Consider the following 18,786-nt stretch of genomic DNA (forward strand, 5'->3'; position numbering starts at 1 on the left):
AGAGGTGTTCACGCGAGACATGCAGCGCTGTGGTACTTGTAAGAGGTGTTCACGTGAGAAATGCAGCACTGTGGTACTTGTAAGAGGTGTTCACGTGAGACATGCAGCGCTGTGGTACTTGTAAGAGGTGTTCACGTGAGACATGCAGCACTGTGGTACTTGTAAGAGGTGTTCACGCGAGACATGCAGCGCTGTGGTACTTGTAAGAGGTGTTCACGTGAGAAATGCAGCACTGTGGTACTTGTAAGAGGTCTTCACGTGAGACATGCAGCGCTGTGGTACTTGTAAGAGGTGTTCACGTGAGACATGCAGCACTGTGGTACTTGTAAGAGGTGTTCACGCGAGACATGCAGCGCTCTGGTACTTGTAAGAGGTGTTCACGTGAGACATGCAGCGCTGTGGTACTTGTAAGAGGTATTCACGTGAGACATGCAGCGCTCTGATACTTGTAAGAGGTGTCACGTGAGACAAGCAGCGCTGTGGTATTTCTAAGAGGTGTTCATATGAGACATGCAGCGCTCTGATACTTGTAAGAGGTGTTCACATGAGACATGCAGCGCTGTGGTACTTGTAAGAGATGTTCTTGTGAGACATGCAGCACTGTGGTACTTGTAAGAGATGTTCATGTGAGACATGCAGCACTGTGGTACTTGTAAGATATGTTCACGTGAGACATGCAGCGCTGTGGTACTTGTAAGAGGTGTTCACACGAGACATGAAGTGCTGTGGTACTTGTAAGAGGTGTTCACGTGTGACATGAAGTGCTGTGGTTGTAAGAGGTATTCACTAGAGACATGCAGCGCTGTGGTACTTGTAAGAGGTGTTCACGTGAGACATGCAGCGCTGTGGTACTTGTAAGAGGTGTTCACGTGAGTCATGCAGCGCTCTGGTACTTGTAAGAGGTGTTCCCGTGAGACATGCAGCGCTGTCGTACTTGTAAGAGGTGTTCATGTGAGACATGCAGCGCTGTAGTACTTGTAAGAGGTGTTCACGTGTGACATGCAGCGCTGTGGTACTTGTAAGAGATGTTCATGTGAGACATGCAGCACTGTGGTACTTGTAAGAGATGTTGATGTGAGACATGCAGCACTGTGGTACTTGTGAGAGATGTTCACGTGAGACATGCAGCGCTGTGGTACTTGTAAGAGGTGTTCACACGAGACATGAAGTGCTGTGGTACTTGTAAGAGGTGTTCATGTGAGACATGCAGCACTGTGGTACTTGTAAGAGGTGTTCAGGTGAGACATGCAGCGCTCTGATACTTGTAAGAGGTCTTCACGTGAGACATGCAGCGCTGTGGTACTTGTAAGAGATGTTCATGTGAGACATGCAGCACTGTGGTACTTGTAAGAGATGTTCACGTGAGACATGCAGCACTGTGGTACTTGTAAGAGGTGTTCACACGAGACATGAAGTGCTGTGGTACTTGTAAGAGGTGTTCACGTGTGACATGAAGTGCTGTGGTACTTGTAAGAGGTGTTCACGTGTGACATGCAGCGCTGTGGTACTTGTAAGAGGTGTTCACGTGAGATGCAGCGCTCTGATACTTGTAAGAGGTGTCACGTGAGACAAGCAGCGCTGTGGTATTTCTAAGAGGTGTTCATATGAGACATGCAGCGCTCTGATACTTGTAAGAGGTGTTCACATGAGACATGCAGCGCTCTGATACTTGTAAGAGGTGTTCACGTGAGACATGCAGCGCTGTGGTACTTGTAAGAGGTGTTCACGTGTGACATGCAGCGCTGTGGTACTTGTAAGAGGTGTTCACGTGTGACATGCAGCGCTGTGGTACTTGTAAGAGGTGTTCACGTGAGACATGAAGTGCTGTGGTACTTGTAAGAGGTGTTCAGGTGAGACATGCAGCGCTCTGATACTTGTAAGAGGTCTTCACGTGAGACATGCAGCGCTGTGGTACTTGTAAGAGGTGTTCACGTGAGACATGAAGTGCTGTGGTACTTGTAAGAGGTGTTCACGTGAGACATGCAGCGCTGTGGTACTTCTACGAGGTGTTCCCGTGAGACGTGCAGCACTGTGGTACTTGTAAGAGGTGTTCACGTGAGACATGCAGCGCTGTGGTACTTGTAAGAGGTATTCACGTGAGACATGCAGCGCTCTGGTACTTGTAAGAGGTGTTCACGTGAGACATGCAGCGCTGTGGTACTTGTAAGAGATATTCAAGTGAGACATGAAGCGCTGTGGTACTTGTAAGAGGTGTTCACGTGAGACATGCAGCGCTGTGGTACTTGTAAGAGGTGTTCACGTGAGACATGCAGCGCTCTGGTACTTCTACGAGGTGTTCCCGTGAGTAGGGAAGGATTCGGCATATTTACAAATGGTGAACTGTTATGGTGGATGGGTTAGTGTGAATGGCTTATAATATGTCACTTTCTTTTATTTGTATGCATCGGAAACGGTTTGATCAGAAATGCTGTACTTGGCATCAGTGATGGTGCATGGATAGTACTGTTCGTTGGGTTGTTTACAAAAAGGGTGGTGGTCGTCATAAGTAGTTAATACTTGATACATAGCACCACTGTGCATATCTGACAGGCAAACACAGTAGCAGGATAATGAACAGAGCGTGTCTCTAGCGACAAATCCAAGAAGGCACCTACAGGGCAGCCTGTGTACCTCGTAACATCTGGATGTGACTGGCTGGGGCAGTGAGTTCAGGACAGTATGAGCGAAATGTATCCGAAGTACTGGGGCTCCCTTAGAGGCTGCCACGGCATAGTTTCCGGTGTCCATTTCACATTTCCAAAGCCCGTGCACGCTCTACAGTGCGCTCATCTCTAGTGATTGACTTGCGAGGGTCCCTTGCCTGTCCTGCTGTTGTTCAGTTCATTTGTCAAAGACGTAAACAATGCAGATGACCTGGGAGCCCACTTTAGTGGATAATATAGCCCTAAAGGTGAGCTTGATGACGTAGAGGGTGGAATCCTCCGACCATGCTCACCTGGGCCCATAACTCATGCTTTTTTCCAAAGTTACTCTCAAAAGCTGTCCGGTTACAGCTGTGCCGGGCCCCTTTGGTATAAGGAAGAATGAGGGTAGTGGAGCCTTATAACAAGTGCTTGTTTTGTATGGTCTATTCTGAAGAACTTCAAAGACAGCATTCTTGCTACTACAGTTCAAGGAAACGTTCATTCGTTTCCTATTTCATAATAAAATTAATACAATTAGAACTGTGCAATGATAACCCATAATATGTGACAGCTTGATATTAGGAATCAGTTATTTATGCTTTTTATCAGGGTTACTTTAGTGATTGTTTAGATTCTTTGACTACTAGGCCCAAGTGCAAGTGTTTCCTGGCAGCACCACAGTATCCCATAGGAAGATATAAGATCATCGATTACTCCTATTCAATAGTGTAGGGGGTGGGCGAGGGAGGGGGAGATGATGATGACTCATATGTCCATTCACCCCCAGAGAGAAGTGTGACGCGCATATCTAAAAGAATGTTCACCCGTGACTGTGCTTTTTTACCAGTGAACTCTAGAAAAATGTGGTAGACGAGTTGCTCTGCGCTTCTGCTAACGTGATGTTCTTGGGGAGGAGTGTTATTTATTTTTAGATCTCGCCTACGCACTGCGCATGTGCTGCATAGGAGACCTTTAGCCGCCGTGCAGCTTTCTTTCAAAGCACAAACTCGTGCTTGTGGTGGCATACGCCTTGCGGGAGTGCGCAGTGGCGTGCCACAAGCACAAGTATGTGCTTTGAAAAAGAGCAGACTGCTCTCCCCAGCGCGCGCGCACCACTCGCGGGTGCACCCCTCCGCCTCTCTCTCCCACTGCAGCCTGCACACCTTTTTTTTTTTTTTTAACTTTCAGCGCGAGGCGCGTGCTTGTTTCTCATGTTTTCCTACATCAGTATATCTGGATTGTAATTTCCCACTTTTCACATTACAATTTACTTTTTCTGCTTTCCTGACTTACTCCTAAGTTCACTGTTCAGAAATACTCATCATTTTTGCTTTAAGTGTGTGATCTTTTTTTACTCCTTTATCCTAAACATTTCCCCAATCTAATCTTATGATGACCTGATTGAAAACAGAAAAATACGTAATTTTGAGCAACAACGTTTGCCTTCAGTCAGACAATACATCATTACGAGCCATATTTGATCCGCTGAATTTCTGTTCAGGAGCAGGTCGGGTTATTTTGCTCCGAAGTTAGACCATTAAAGTCTTTTTCTTTTGGTTTAAAAATGCATGCGGTTTTGTTTAAATCATCTCAGTTACCCCCTGCATTTGAGCCAAACAACCCCATGTCAGAGGGTGACTTTCATCCAGTCTTGTTTTTCACTGGGACATGGCGCTTCACCAGTCCCATTCTAAGTAGACTCTACCAATGCCATCACCGGGCCTTTAAGTGCGATGAAAAACGTGTGTGTGGTGGGGGCGGGTCTCTATAGTGGGCGCGGCTTACAACTAAGAGCCCTTTTCAAAAAGTGTGGCCTATCTATTTAAGGGCGTGGCTTACCGCATATGCATTAAAATTCCATGCTTTCTATACGGTATCACCCAATTAGTATTTTGCTGACTCTCCAAGAGTTTTTTAGGTCAAGCCTGGGCAGCGCATGCGCGGATTGCGGTATTCAGGTATGGACTTGAAGCTCCGCCCACATTTTTCATTGGCTTGTGTCATTGTCCACTGTAAACTAAGGCTTTTCAATGGTCAATAGGCTTAGTAGTCCCTCCTTAGTACCGCCTTGTCTCCTTTTGAAACCTCCCATGAGGACACCCCCTGTTACGTGTGTTGTTACTTGGTAGGCTTTAATTACAGCCTTCAAGCACTATGTTCTCGAATAGCTTTGTCTTGCCTGCTGTTGCAGGCAGGACATGCTCTCTCCTAACACTTTTTTTGAACCCTTAATAGCATGGGCGCCAAATGCATTTGCAATGCAATAGCCCTCGCATTTGCAAGAGTTTTAACTATTGTTATTGTAAATGACAATGCCTTTTATTTATCTGTTTTAAAAACAACACATAAATAAAAGACATTATCATTTACAATGCCAATAGCTCAAACTTTCGTAAATGCGAGACCTATTGCTTGCAAATGCTTGTTTTTTTTTTTCAGATGTATATAGCCCGAACTCGACCCGAAGGTATTGGAGTGCTTTACCGAGCACCAGTTATGTTAGACAAGGACACATTCATTATTTTTTTTTTTTTTTTTTGGGAGGCATGGGGAGATGAAGTGATTTGCCCAGAATCACAGGATGTGGACGCAACCCCGAGGCTCCAACCTTGGTTTCCAGCACCAAAGTCGTCAGTCTAGCCGGCAGACCACATCCTCTCCCCTAATATATAGGCTTACCAATGAGTGTGTGTCTGTGGAAATTTGATATCTACTTTTTCTCACCAAAGGAGCCGACAAAGATTATTTGAGCCAGTGTTCCTCACTAGAGCACTGCTGGGCTTTTGACCACAGAAACTAATGCAGCAGGTCAGCACCCGCACCAACATTGCTTCCTTCTAGCAAGTACCAAAGTGCAAAGCATAAAAGTGGAAAGGGATGTTCCGCCCAGGATATTTTTTTAATGTATCAGCCAAAACTACGAAAAATGTGAGTGAGCAGACTTCACCACATTTATGATGCACTTGGAGAGGCCTGTCGCAGGCTCGCAACAGTGTGTGACCCATCAGGTGCGACATATCAGCAGAGACGCTAGTATCATCCCTGAGAGTGGACTGCTGGTTGGAGGAAAAATAACAATGTCATGGTAAGAGCTAGAGCTTACTATTTACAGCAACCAATTGCGAAGAGAGCTCTCAACGGCAGGGCTTCCGGTTCTGGCTATGGTTCAAGGTGGGTATTGAGCTGGGAGAAAAAACACGTTTCCTTTTAGAGGACCCCAGGAGGTTTGGGGCTGGGTAAACTTCCACATTCCCTAAATACAATCACTGTAAGGTATTTCCCAGTGTCTTTAATAAAAGAAGACCTTCCCTTCAGAGTTATCTAGAAATATTACAACTCCATACTCATTACATACGGGGCATGGGGGACACAACAAAGGCCTGCCCTAATGTCAACAAAGCTCCCTGGATGGCACTAATGCCATGATGCATTTGGTTTCTTCTTCGCTAGAGCATATATGGCCCTTGTCTATAGCATACAATGGCACAGCCTCGTTGGCACAGCATTGACTATTGAAACACATTGGTGGTTGCACACAGTCAACCGCTGCCTGCTTGTTTGGGTTGTTTGATGGTCACAGAGGCTTCATTCCTTTCTATCTGATGTCTATTTCATCAGTCTCTGACGGCCTTAGCACGAGAAGCCTCCCACTGATGACTTAACAGACCACCCTCCATGAACTGGACGTGCAGGAGTGGACCACGTCAACTCATTTTTATATGTTTTATTCATATTCATTATTCCCTGCACATACCTTGAGATGAATGTCTCTGATCTGCAACTTTTCACACATATCTGTAAAGAGCTTTATGTTGCTTAGGTCCAGTAATATGTAGACAACAACGTTGCGTTTGTTTGCCGCCTCCAGCACATCGCAGAAGATCTCAGCATCGGTGAATTCATCCATTATGATGGCGAGGGCCTGAAACAATAAGAGAGATGGTTATGGACATATGCAAGGAGACGGTACGGAACGGCAGAAGGCATGCAGAAGATGCAACGCGCTGTTATATGTGACACCAGCAAATATCTACTCTTGGTAAGAACAACTCTCCAAACTTCACACTTTATGTGATATTTTAGGATTGCACAATATTGTTTTCTTATTCTCTGATCAAAAAACCAGGTGAAATATTTTTTGTGATAAGTAAATGAAAATCTTAATGGGTGACGGACACGTGTTTTAATTGATGTACGACGCAACCTAAGAATGAAGGAATCCTTTGCATTAAAGTGCACGTGCCAGAAGAATCTTTTCCAATTTGTTTAGCAAATAAGCAGCTTGACTTATACATGGAAATTACAAAATGCACCCTACTGCTTTCAATACCTGGAGGAGATTATGTGATCTTGTGGCTAAACTGTTGACCTTAGACTATGGATGTCTGGGTTACAGCTCTTGGCTAAAACTTGTTGATTCGGGCAAATCACTTTATTTCCCTGTGCCTCAAATTGTAAATGTGAGTAATCAAAATAAGTAAAAAACAAACTCACATGCAGGTGTCTACACAGTACGTCCCAGTTACAAGCCCCACAAATCTCTACCTAGAGCATCTTGGTTTCTATAATTTAAATATGTAAATCAACTGTGCAGGGGCCTGCACAGCCTGCATGAACTGCATGTCCCCATCCCTCTCTACAGACAGCATCCTGGTTCCTGTGATCTGGTCCCCGCATTTCAATGCTTGAGATGCCTGCTATGAAAAGCTTCTGCGTACAATGATGCTTGGGTCTGTGCTGCAGATCAAAAGATGAACTGCAGGCTAAGGGACAACATAAGTGATCCCTGTCAGAAAAATATATGCACATAAACATCTGGAAGCAGAATAAGGGACTATTATTTGTACAATGCTCCTAAATCGTAACCACTCAAAAAATATTTTGACGCCATTTCGGAATTTGAGCCCCACTTTACAAGTGCAAAGCAAACTTTTATGCCCAGGTTTATTATTTTTGCAGGCAGCACCGCCAGAAACCAAATTATGTGCTGCGTCGCACAAGGGGGGACACACACACAGCCCTACCTACTTAGATGTGCCGGCTGCGCCTGTGCTCCCCAAGGCTGCCGGGCACTGGGTGCAGAGGTGAGCGCGAGCTGTCTAGCACAGGGTCTGTACTGGATGGTACCCTATCAGTACACATCTCTATGTCTACACAAACGCAGAAGGTTCCCACAGATTGGATGCATGCTGTGCGCCGCAGCACACACGTAATGAGTCGTTTTTTAATTTTAAAATGACACATGTTCCCTTATTTACACCGGCCTTCAGTTTTGCAGCTAAGCCTGGAACAGCCTTAAAAAATCGGGTGTTATGCCAAAATCTAGGCTGTTTGTGCTGTTGGCACTTTAGAAAGCACCGCAAAGTGGAGGCATGCTGCGAAAAGGGCGCCCTTCCAGGACCAAACTGGGCAGAACACCTTTTACACTAGATAGTAAACACCATGCACCACTGTCTGTTGGTTTATGTCGGCATAAAGCGTTAGTATATCTGAGCCTTGGTGCTTAATTTGTGGCTGGAAGTGGAGGCACTGCCGCTCATTTTAGGATCAGCGGGACTTTTTTTTTTATCAGACTTTCACCTTAAGCAAGCAAGAGGACGTCATGATATAGAGAGACAGAGGGGAAGAGAAAGAGAGTAAAACAGTGACACAAGATGAACGACTGGGATGTAAAAGAACCCGCTGGGGTGAAAACATAGACAGAAAATATAGGGTGACGGAAGAAAGAGACATAAGGTTGGATTAAGACGAAGAAGCCTTGGCAGCGCAAACAGTCGGCAGCGCTGGCGGCTTTAGAGAAAGAAATGGCGGCAATACACTTATTTATTTTATATATATTATGCTCTGGATTCAACAAACTGCTAAAGAACTACTCGGAGGCCCTTTTAGTGAAACACGGATACTGTTTCGCAGTGTAAAAACTAGCTCTTTCTGTTGTTATAGATTGTTTCTTGGCGCTTTACTAATGAGATGCATTTGTAAAGATGTAAAGGCTCTCTAAACTCATCAAAACTTCAGAGAAGGAGCCCCCGCCGGATGCGGGGGTCACTCAGGTGAGGCCATGAGCGCCTCACAGCTGTGAGGGCGAGTAATGCACACACCAGCCCTCCGTGCTTTCTCCAGCGTGCATGCAAGCGGCTCCGGATCACGGGGAGACTGGCCGAGAGATTGGCCGATGTACCCAAGATCACACGCCCCGCAGATCCAGCGCGCCGGGCATTAGACACAAAAGGGAGCAGAGAGGAAAAGCCACGCGCACATCCACCCTGTCACCTCGAACCAGGCTCTGGAGGGTGATGATGATGAGAATAAGAGTAGGAACAGCCAACGACAATAAATTAAAAGCAACAAACAGCAGAACAATACCAGTTAGCATTGCTTTTATTATTGTTATATTCGTACCGTAATGTATGTTTTTATTTCATGCTATAATAATAGTAATTATACTTGTAGGCAATTTTGATATGTACAGGGCACAAGCTGAGGCTGGAATTGTTTTACACCGTCTTCTATGATATTATTATAGTTATTAATATTAATTTTATTATTATGATTGTTGTTGTTACAACAAGCAACGTCAAGAGAATGAAAGCGCCAGGCAGCATGGCAGTACCAGTAATTGTCGTTTCTTTAACTATAGTTCCATGCATCCCATCATGCATGCTTCCTTCTGAGCTGCGGCAGTGGCCATTGCACTGTATATATTTGGGACCTGTGCAGGGCGCGAGCTGCTGAATCCGATTACAGCGCTTTCGGTGATATTATTAGGACTGTTTTTCTAACTGCTACAGCAGCTGATAAAACTTATATTATTAGTAATACTATTGTCATTATATCTAACTATATCCAAACTACACGAAGGATTGTTCTGATTGGTGGCACTATTACAAAGTGACGCGTGGGCACCACCATAAACCCCTGAGAAGAAGCACTATACTGTTGCTAGTGAAAATACCACTAGTAGGGCTTTCGTGTCATTACTATGTCATTTATAATCAAAGCTACACTAAGAATTATTAATGTTGAAACTGGGACTGGTATTACACAATCAAGGTTATCACAGTAATGAACGTGCACGTATCATGTTAATATTGATAGTAATAATGGGAATAACAAACAGTAAGAGTGGCGACAGTGGAACATACAGACTGCCCGCGATACACAGGGAGCAGCATTATAGCGCTTGAGACCATCACGCGTGCGTAGCCACGCTGTACAAACTCCTGATTGATTGATTGATTGATACTCGCTGTGTGGGACGCTGTGGCCGGGCTGTCATTGCGAAGTTTGTTCCTTCACCTCCGTACACAGGGCGCGTGCAGGAAATGTATGGCCCTGGTTGTGTTTAATAAAAGTTGTGGACTGTCGTTATTGAAAAAGCTACTTTGTAAGTATCAAACCCCAGCGGAAGGGTGAGGTGTGGGGGTGACTGTGCCCCTCTCCTTCGATGCGTTGTTTGCTGAGTCCCAAACACACGATAAAGCCTGCTCCTACAAGTGCCACCCCTTGAACTCCACTGACCCCCCCATCCTTCTGCCAGTCACTGCGCCCTGGACTCCCAATAGGAGGTCACTTAATGGTCTATGAAGCATGGGCCCCCAGGTGGTGTGGACGGCTGGAATATTACAGGGGACATGTGAAAGGGGGAGTATCCCCGGCTGGTGTGTGTAGCAAGGACTCCTGGATGGTGTGTGAAAGAAGGGGCTGTGTGCCATGTGTGCAGGAAGAGGGCGGCAAGTGGTGTGCGCAACAAGGAGTGACTCTGAAGAGGAGGAGTGTGTGTACAGTCCAGAAGAATACGCCATGTTATGGCCAAGTTGCTGAACTTGGAACTAAAACACTTGTGAGCTTATCTTTGATGTGACGTTTACACAAAATATTGTGTGATTCTATGGAAATGAGGCCCAGGTAAGCCCTGGTCTGGGGTTGCTGGTGGTCCTCTCTAGTGGGACCCTATATGGCTGTTCAAGTCAAAAAATGTGGTGGTCTCTCTGGAGTAGCATCATGGATAAAGTATAGCCGGTCTGGAATGCGGCCAAGTGACTGGAATTAATTCAAGCATTCCACCATTCACTGTTTTACGGCCTGGTTTATATGTAGGTGGGCCGCCCACCGTTCCGCCATGGGGATGGAGTAGATTACTCCATCTCCATGGTGGCGAGGCACCCCACCTAATTTATAAATGACTGGCAATCAAGCGGTCCTTTATAAAAGCATTGCCCGGAACCGTCATGACCGAGGTACCTGTCAATGCATAGTGCTCTGTGCAACGGGGCTGCGGCATTTTCTTTTTTAACAGAAAAATATATAATGCTCCCCTCACCATGGAAGTTTGTTACCACCAGAAGAAACAGTAAAAAATGACTACATGACTGCCCATCTAAATTGGGTTGGCGGACATGTAGCCATTTCTGCGACGACTCTTACTCCCCAGGGCCGTCAGAGAAGTTTGACCATGGCTAAGACCGAGTAGTCTCCACTGTGGCCAGACTGAATGTCCTTCCACATTTACATTGGACAGGCAGACCTTCATATTGGTGGTATGTATACTCTGCCGCCGTTGCAAAGGAGTATACATGACACTATTACATAAATTGGCCCCTTAGTTTTCTCATGGATGCTCTAAGAACCACAGGTATGCTCAGACGTGGGTCCCATGTTCACTGTGTGTAGGACTCACATTTTACCTCACTTGTGAGATCGAAATAGTCTGAAACTAGGTAGCATTCCTCTCTAGAGGGGACCTGGCCGGTAGTTTAGGAGCGACCGCCCCTCTTGAAACAGCACAATTCTGTGTTGTATATGGCTGGTCTCTATGTGGAGTGTAGGGACAAAAAATGATGGCCTGGAATCATTGTGTTGGCTGGTTCCGCACCAAATACATTTCCTTCTAGGCACCATGTGCTTTTCCTTGGGTTTGAAATCTCACTCTGCAGCCAAAAATAAAGTTCTACATAAAGTGTCCTAAGTAAAGCAGCTAGACCTTTGACCGCCCATGGCGGCCCCTGTGTTTGCCGCCCCGCGACGGCCGCAGGTAAGAGTGGGGGTGCTGGCGATCCCTCGTGACGTCCACAGGTAAGAGCGGGGGTGGGGTGCTGGCGATCCCTGCGTTTGCCGTGACGGCCACAGGTAAGAGCGGCCACCGCCCCCAAAACTCATGCCGCCCGGGGCAGACCGCCCCCGCTACGCCACTGAGCGCACTGAATGCTCCTCGGGCAAGGTCACGCTAATATTGCTAAAATGTTGTCATGAATAAAGTAATTAGCACAAGATAACACCAATTTGCTAATTCAGCATTGGTATGCATTGATATGTTGGACAGTTTAGACCACATCTTTTTGTCGGAGACATTGTAAGGCCTGGGCACGTTGGGCTCTGGCCAAAGGGCCCCAGACTCTCAGGTGGGCCCTAATAGAGCGAGCTCTGTTCTTGCCCTGATGACCTTGAATCATTCTAAAGCAGATGGTTTTAAATATCCTTTTTCTTTCATTTATTTTTAATGTGATTGAAGTTTGAGAGTCTATTACAGACATTTTGCAGAGAAATGTGATGTTTGTTACATGCAACACCCACGAAAAAGTTTCTTTACGCTCAAAACAGGACCTCACATATCAGAAATGGGGGAGCGTCGCGGTGATTATTACAGTAATGTCAGTGAGCTGCTGCTGTGGTACAATATTGAAAACACACGTCACTATCCCTGAATATTAGATGGAAACACGTTTTGAATTTGGTCGAGTGTGCCCGTCAGTGACCTGGTGAAACTGAATCATAAATTCAAACCTGTTCTGAACAGGGCCCCCCAACGTAGGTTTGTCCCAGGACCCCCAAAACCTTAAGATGTCCGTGCCTTTCGGCTGCTGCTAGGGCCGAGGAGTCATAAATGTGGGTTTTCAACATTCTCACGCCTCCATGTGCAGGACGTCAAACAACGCAAGATTTTAACCTGGGGATGAAAAAGTCCCAGCGGTGACGGCTGTCGCATTTCCTGTTTCCTTTCAGTGAGTCATGGTGGTGGAGTGGCCGAGCTCGTTTGGCTCAGAATGGGCGACAATGCGGGCCCCGAGGCGGCGACAGCTCAGTGTGAGGAGTTCACGGCCTTCACCGTGCCCAGGCAGAGGGCGTGTGTGACCCGAGACCGCGCGCCCGCTAATGCCTCGCCGGGAGGCGGTAAAGCAGCGGTGATCGCACGCATTGTGCCACCACAAAGCCTCGGGACCTCTCTGTCCCCGCGGCACGTCCACATTGTCTGCCGTTGACGCCTGATGTTTATCGCATGTGATTAATGGTAAGAGAGCTCAGTGGGTTTATGCACCGGTTGCAGAGATCTGTGGACACAGGTTCGAATCCAACCACCAGATAGCGTTCCTGTCTGTTCCTGTCGAAGGAGCGGTACCACACATATTCATAAATCCCTTAGTGCTCTGGACATATGGAATTTAAAGTAACCCCAAACCAATCTTTCCGTTTGGGCGACAGGGTGGTTTGATTGGGAGGGTCTTTTGCAGGTGTGTGCAGCAATCGGTTCATGGGATATGTGTGACGGGCGAGGTCAGCCCCCCCCCACCCCCCCCCCGTGAGTGTAGCAACGACCCTGCCTGGTGTGAGGTGCTCACAGAGGCGTTTCCTTGCAGTAGGTGTTCAGTGACAGCCCTGGGGCTGCGCGTGCAGCGGGGGTCCCTGTATGGAGGATGCCTGCAGCTAGTTGAAAAGTGGTATTTTCAGCTTGGTAGGTGATTTGGTATGTTGTCTGCAGTGGGGATCCTCTGGGGTCTCTCTGCGGTGTGTGACCTCAAGTTGCGTGATGTGTGTAGCATCCGGTGTCTATCAGGGTGGTGTCCGCAGCAGCCAAGAGCTATTCCATGTAGGTGGTTGGGGTGTGTACAATAAAGTATTTCTTGGTGGTAGGTATGTTAAAGCAAAGAGTTCCTGCGCGGCGTGAGCAGCTGTCGTGTCTGTTCTATCTGTCGTGTCTGTTGCAGGGTATTCTGGGGTGAGATGCTCACCAGTGAGTCCTTCTGTGGCGCATGCACAGCGCACACCTCTGCGCGGATTGAGAAGCAGCCGGTACCTGGGCTGTGCGCAGCGGGGGACGGCTGTGTGGGACTTTCAACAGAGTTTCCCCTTGCGGCGTGCTCAGTGCGTAAACACAAGTAGGGTTTGACCAATAGCAGGTGTAAGTCTGTGAGATGAAAGCAGCAGGTGCCGGGTGGTTACTAGTGCGTTACTGGGCAACAGGGTATGCACGTGTGTATGTGTGCATCAGAGTCCCTGTGAGATGCACGCAGTGTGAGAAGCAGCAGATGCCAGGCGGTGTGTGCAACAAAGTATACATACCAGTGTGTATGTTGTGTGGTGCGCGCAGTGAGCAAACACCTGCTCAGCGCGAGAAGCAGTAGGTGTCGGGTGGTCACTGGTGCGTGACTGGGCAACAGGGTATGCACGCGTGTATGTGTGCAGCAGAGACCCTGTGTGGTGTGCGCAAACACCTGCGCAGCGTGAGACGCAGCAGATCTGCAGATGCCAGGTGGTGTGTGCAACAAAATATGCCAGTGTGTCTGTGCGCAGCAGAGTCCCTGTGTGGTGAGCGCAGTGCACAAACGCCCGCGCAGCAGTACCTGGGTAGTCCTGTGGATACAGCGGCGGACGATCTCTCGCTGGCTGTTGGCCTTCTCGCCCTGGAAGTAGACGGTGGTAGAGGACTTGTCCTTCAGGTAGGGCTTCTCGTCCGCCCCGTACCGGTGCAGCAGCGCCGGCTCGCTGCCCTTCTCCGAGTTGTTCATGGGGTAGCGGGTGCCCACCGAGCGGTCGTCGGCCGCCCCCCGCGCATCCTCCTCGGTCCCCGGGCCGTCACCGCAGCAGGGGTCCCTGGCGTTGTCCGCGATGTAGGCGGCCTCGGCGGGGGACAGGAAGTCCACCTCGCCCTCCTCCTGCAGCGCCCGGCGGTAGGCCTCGGCGCCCCCGTCCAGCAGCGCGTCGGTGGCCAGGCGCGCGCTCTCGTTGTGGCTGAAGTCCACCTTGGCCAGCCGGCTCCACTGGTTCTTGGCCTCCTCTAGGCGCTTGCGGATCTTCCCGATGTGCTTCGACCTGTTCATGGCTCGATTGAGTGCACGCGGACAGCGCTGGGAGCAACTCAGCACCGCTGCCCTGCACTGAGTGTGATATTGGCCTAAATAACCCAACTGTAAAAAATATATACCGTAAATAATAAAACACCGTAGTCAATTGAGGTTAGAGACTGGTCAAAAAGTCAACCGCCCTATCCGTGGTCAATTAGATTTAAGGTAAATAAAGAGAATCATAAAATAACCGAAAGTGTCACTCGCGAGCCCTTCCCTTGGTGTGCGCCCTGTCAGGGCTTTCGCGGAGTGAGCGCCCCGAGCGTGGAGCAGCCTGTCAGGCCGCTGCGGAGATGCACCTGTGCACAGCTGATCAGATTACAGGAGGGCAGGAAGCCACAGCCCCATCGGTGCATGTATGTGACCCGCCCACCCGGCCCCGGGGCTTCACGTGTGATTCAGCAACTCATCATCCGAGATATCTGGCAGGAGTCACCGTCAGCGCTTCTTCTCCAAGGCTTCCAGGGCTGGGGCAGTATCTCCCGGTTGAGATACGGAGTATAAAAACGTATAACTTAAGTTTACAGAATACAGTATTAATTGTGAATCATCTCAATACATAAATACACCCCTCGGGTTCCCCTGGAGGTGACACGAACATATCTGACCCTTTTACTTCTTCAGTCAGGTTTCTTCTGGTGAATGCAGAGATGACATGCACATGTTCATTTCAAGTGCAGATTTACAATAACTTTAACATCTCCTGTGTACTTAAATATATGCATGCTTCGATGGTGTTTGCAGGGCAGCTGATAGTGAGTGCTCGTGGCAGAATGTGTGTGGCATACAAGATGGCGAGGGAGAGCCACAGAGGGGAAAGGCCCTGTACTGTGTGAAAGCTGGGACTCTGCATGTGTTTGGCTCCCCCGCTCTCTTTTTTCTTTTTTGCATATTTATATCGCGCGAACTCGACCCGAAGGTATTGGAGCGCTTTACATGAGCTCCGTATTTACATTACACATTCATGCACGGGGAGACTAAGTGATTTGCCCAGAATCACAGGATGTGGATGCGACCCCGAGGCTCGAACCCTGGTTTCCAGAACCAAAGGCGGAAGTCTAGCCGACGGACCACATCCCCTCCCAGGGGGAGTGTTGGCTTTGAGGGCCAGTAAAAGCCGCCACCTGGAGATGTTGCAGCTGTACAGGCTTTTAATCGTCACTGGGCTGCAATGGGCTTTGGGTGAGTTGGTTGGTGAGCCATGGGGTCAGAGGTCAGAGAACCCCCTCAGGGCCCTCTCCTGCAGGCCACATGACACGGCTCAGCGCATGAGAGCGCAGCCTGCTCAGGTTCAGTCTCTTGTTTTTGCGACTCTGTCCTCTTGGGCACCACTCCAGGGTGCTGCAGCGGCGCAGTCTACTCGGGGGCAGCCCCGGGAGCCTGCAGATTGCTCTCTGTAATCTTTCTAAGTGAACAGATCCCCAGCTCTGGGTTCAGCTGCTTCTGGCTGGTGCTGGACGATCACAACTCCTGCGGGGTTGGTTGGCAACACATTCCTTCTCTCAATAGCAGATTCGCTTCTAGGTTAGACTCCTGGTAATGTCCCCTCTCCTCTTGGAAGCTGTCAGAGAGGCATCAGCTGTGGTTGCCCTGCAGTCGTCTGATTACCCTGCGGAGCACCCCTTTCCTAGGTAAAACTGTACTTGGAAATGGAACAATAAGTGGGTAGCACCTCCCACTTTCACACAGCCCAGGCAGAGCCCAGCGAGAGAGGGAACATGGACTCGGTCTGCACTCTCAGAAACAATATGGGCTGGTTCTTCTTTGATGGGCCCTCTCCTGGCTGTTTTCCAGTCACAGTCTTTGTGCAAAGTGGTGCTCCTCACAGCAGCTTCTTCTCCAGTTTGGAGCACCCACAAGAGAGAAACAAAGAGGTGTGAACTTTCTGCACACGGCTATCAACAGTCGCACTGCAGAGTGATCAGGAAAGAGGCAAAGGGCTGGCCTCAGCTGAATGACTCTACACTCTGAGGTACGGAGACTGCAGTCCTATCCGGTAACCTCACCATCTACCAAATGGCACTGCTCAGGGGGACTTATCAGCAGCCCCTCTCAGCAAAAGGAGCTACATGAATTTCTAAAGGATCCCCGTCTCCTCCTCTTACTATACTTCCGTGAGTGGGTGTTCCACCTCCAGTTTCAGGAATGTCAGCAATACACTTCTACTTTCTAGGAAAACAACCTGACCTCCATCTTGTGCAAATGGACAGGCCAGGGACTTCCAAAATGGCACCCCAGGCTTCAATTACCCTCTCTGTATGTATGGGGTATTTTTATAACACAAACCTAGCCAAAGGGCAGAGGTGCACTGATTACTCATACACAGTGCATGCACCAAACAGACGGCACACACACACGCTCAACATGAACTAGGATTTTAGGGCGAGGAACAGGGTTAGCACAAAGAAGAGGCTAGTTACATGAGTTCGCCAGTAGCCCTCCACTACAATGGCACAGATAAAAATGTCTAGTAACAAATAGCATGTCACAAAATACAGTACATAGCCACCACCGCTGTACCTGCAAAACCCATGACCGGGACGGCAGTCCACTATTAGGTTTAAAAAAAAAAAGGGCACTCCTGGTGCACCTCTCCAGGTCCAGAACTTCATTCATGTCAAGGGACAGTGTTAGACCCCATTTGGAGGCCACTGGACAAGCAAGGGCTACTGGGCACACATTGTATGGTCTAGGGTCATTTGCCTCTACTATATTGGGGTCTGCTCTAGTGTGGCTCTGCAAACTGGGACAGGCACAACCCCTTCAGCATTTAACTCTGTGATAGCGAAGGCAAGCAATCACAGGCTTAATGGGGAAGTTAGTGTGGGGTGCAACAGGCTCAGAGCTCATTAGACATCCAGCAGCACAGTAACATGCCTGTCTAGCCCAGTGCTTCTCTTAGCTAAAAGGAAAGTACTTTACTCGTGATAAAACACAATACTACACATTAACAGAAAGTATTAAATACCCGAAATGCGGGTGCGAGGCTAATACAGGTTGAAAGCCTGCCTCCCCTTACGCTGCTCTAATTCTGGCCCTCTTGTATACCAGGGCCTTTCAGGTGTAGAAAACAGTTCCAGTGCAGCAATTCCCCTCTTTAGCCTTTAAGCTCTTTAGGGCAATATTAGCGTTTAGTCTCTCATCCATTCTTTGGGCTGCGGCAGGCCTTGGGTCTTGGGTCGGGCGCCCACTCTCAGTGTTGGCAGTGAACTGGATGCAAAATGAACAATTGATGGACAGAAAGCTGCACAATGGCAAACATTCACCCCAGTACAGAGATCTGTGCCTATATCCATAGTTTTTTTTGCTCCCCATGCCACTCCAGTTCAGACCCAGCTATATGCAAATCAGTCTTGACCCTGTTCCCAATGGGAACAGTCCAGCACGAACTGCCAGGTCAGGTTCTCCCTAGACTGGAAACAAGCATCCTGGGACCGGTTTCTGGGCATCACCCCTCATTAGCCAGGCTAGCTGGACTCCAGTGGCATGGAGAGCACGGGACTCACGTCTGGGCATGCGCGTCCCACTCGGGGTGACAAATGCAAAAAGAACAAATGATGGACAGAATGCTGCACAATGACAAATATTCACCCCAGTACAGAGATCTGGGCCTAAACCATCATTTTGTTGCTCCCCATGCCATTCCGGTTCTCACCCAGCCATATGCAAATCAGTCTTGACCTTGTTCCCAATGGGAACAGACCAACCCGAACTGCTAGGCCAGGTCCTCCCTGGACTCAAAACATGGGTATCCTGGCTGATGACGGCTGATAGCCAGAAACCGGTCCTAGGATGCTTGATTCCGGTCCAGGGAAGACATGGCTTGGCAGTTCGGGCTGGACTGTTCCCATGAGGCACAGGGTCAAGACTGATTTGCATATGGCCATGTCTAAACTGGGGTGGTGTAGTGGGCAAAAGAACGATGGATTTAACCCAGATCTCATGACTGGGGGAGAATGTATACATTGTCAGCATTCCGTCCATCATTTGTTTGTTGTAACGCTTTTCGCCCTAAGTGGGAT

At 48.4% G+C, this 18,786-nt stretch overlaps 1 protein-coding gene and 1 long non-coding RNA gene across 4 annotated transcripts in view; one reads left to right on the top strand and one right to left on the bottom strand.

Moving 5' to 3' along the window:
• The window catches only part of SACK1A (scaffolding CK1 anchoring protein A), an 80,748-nt gene extending 65,684 nt beyond the window's left edge, over positions 1-15,064 (bottom strand). Inside the window, exons 1-2 of the mRNA XM_085605031.1 lie at positions 14,264-15,064; positions 6,400-6,567 (exon numbers count right to left, since the gene is read on the bottom strand). Of these exons, the coding sequence (XP_085461157.1) occupies positions 6,400-6,567; positions 14,264-14,740 (645 nt within the window). The 5' untranslated portion in view covers positions 14,741-15,064. The remainder of the gene's footprint in view (positions 1-6,399; positions 6,568-14,263) is intronic.
• Positions 1-18,786, top strand: part of LOC146830832 (uncharacterized) — a 388,671-nt gene that overhangs the window by 217,234 nt on the left and 152,651 nt on the right. For all 3 annotated transcript variants that reach the window (XR_014961489.1, XR_014961487.1, XR_014961488.1), the window contains exon 2: positions 6,514-6,684. This is a non-coding gene — a long non-coding RNA (uncharacterized LOC146830832). The remainder of the gene's footprint in view (positions 1-6,513; positions 6,685-18,786) is intronic.

This window comes from Triturus cristatus, chromosome 5_1, assembly GCF_964204655.1.
Source record: "Triturus cristatus chromosome 5_1, aTriCri1.1, whole genome shotgun sequence".
NCBI lineage: Eukaryota > Metazoa > Chordata > Amphibia > Caudata > Salamandridae > Triturus > Triturus cristatus.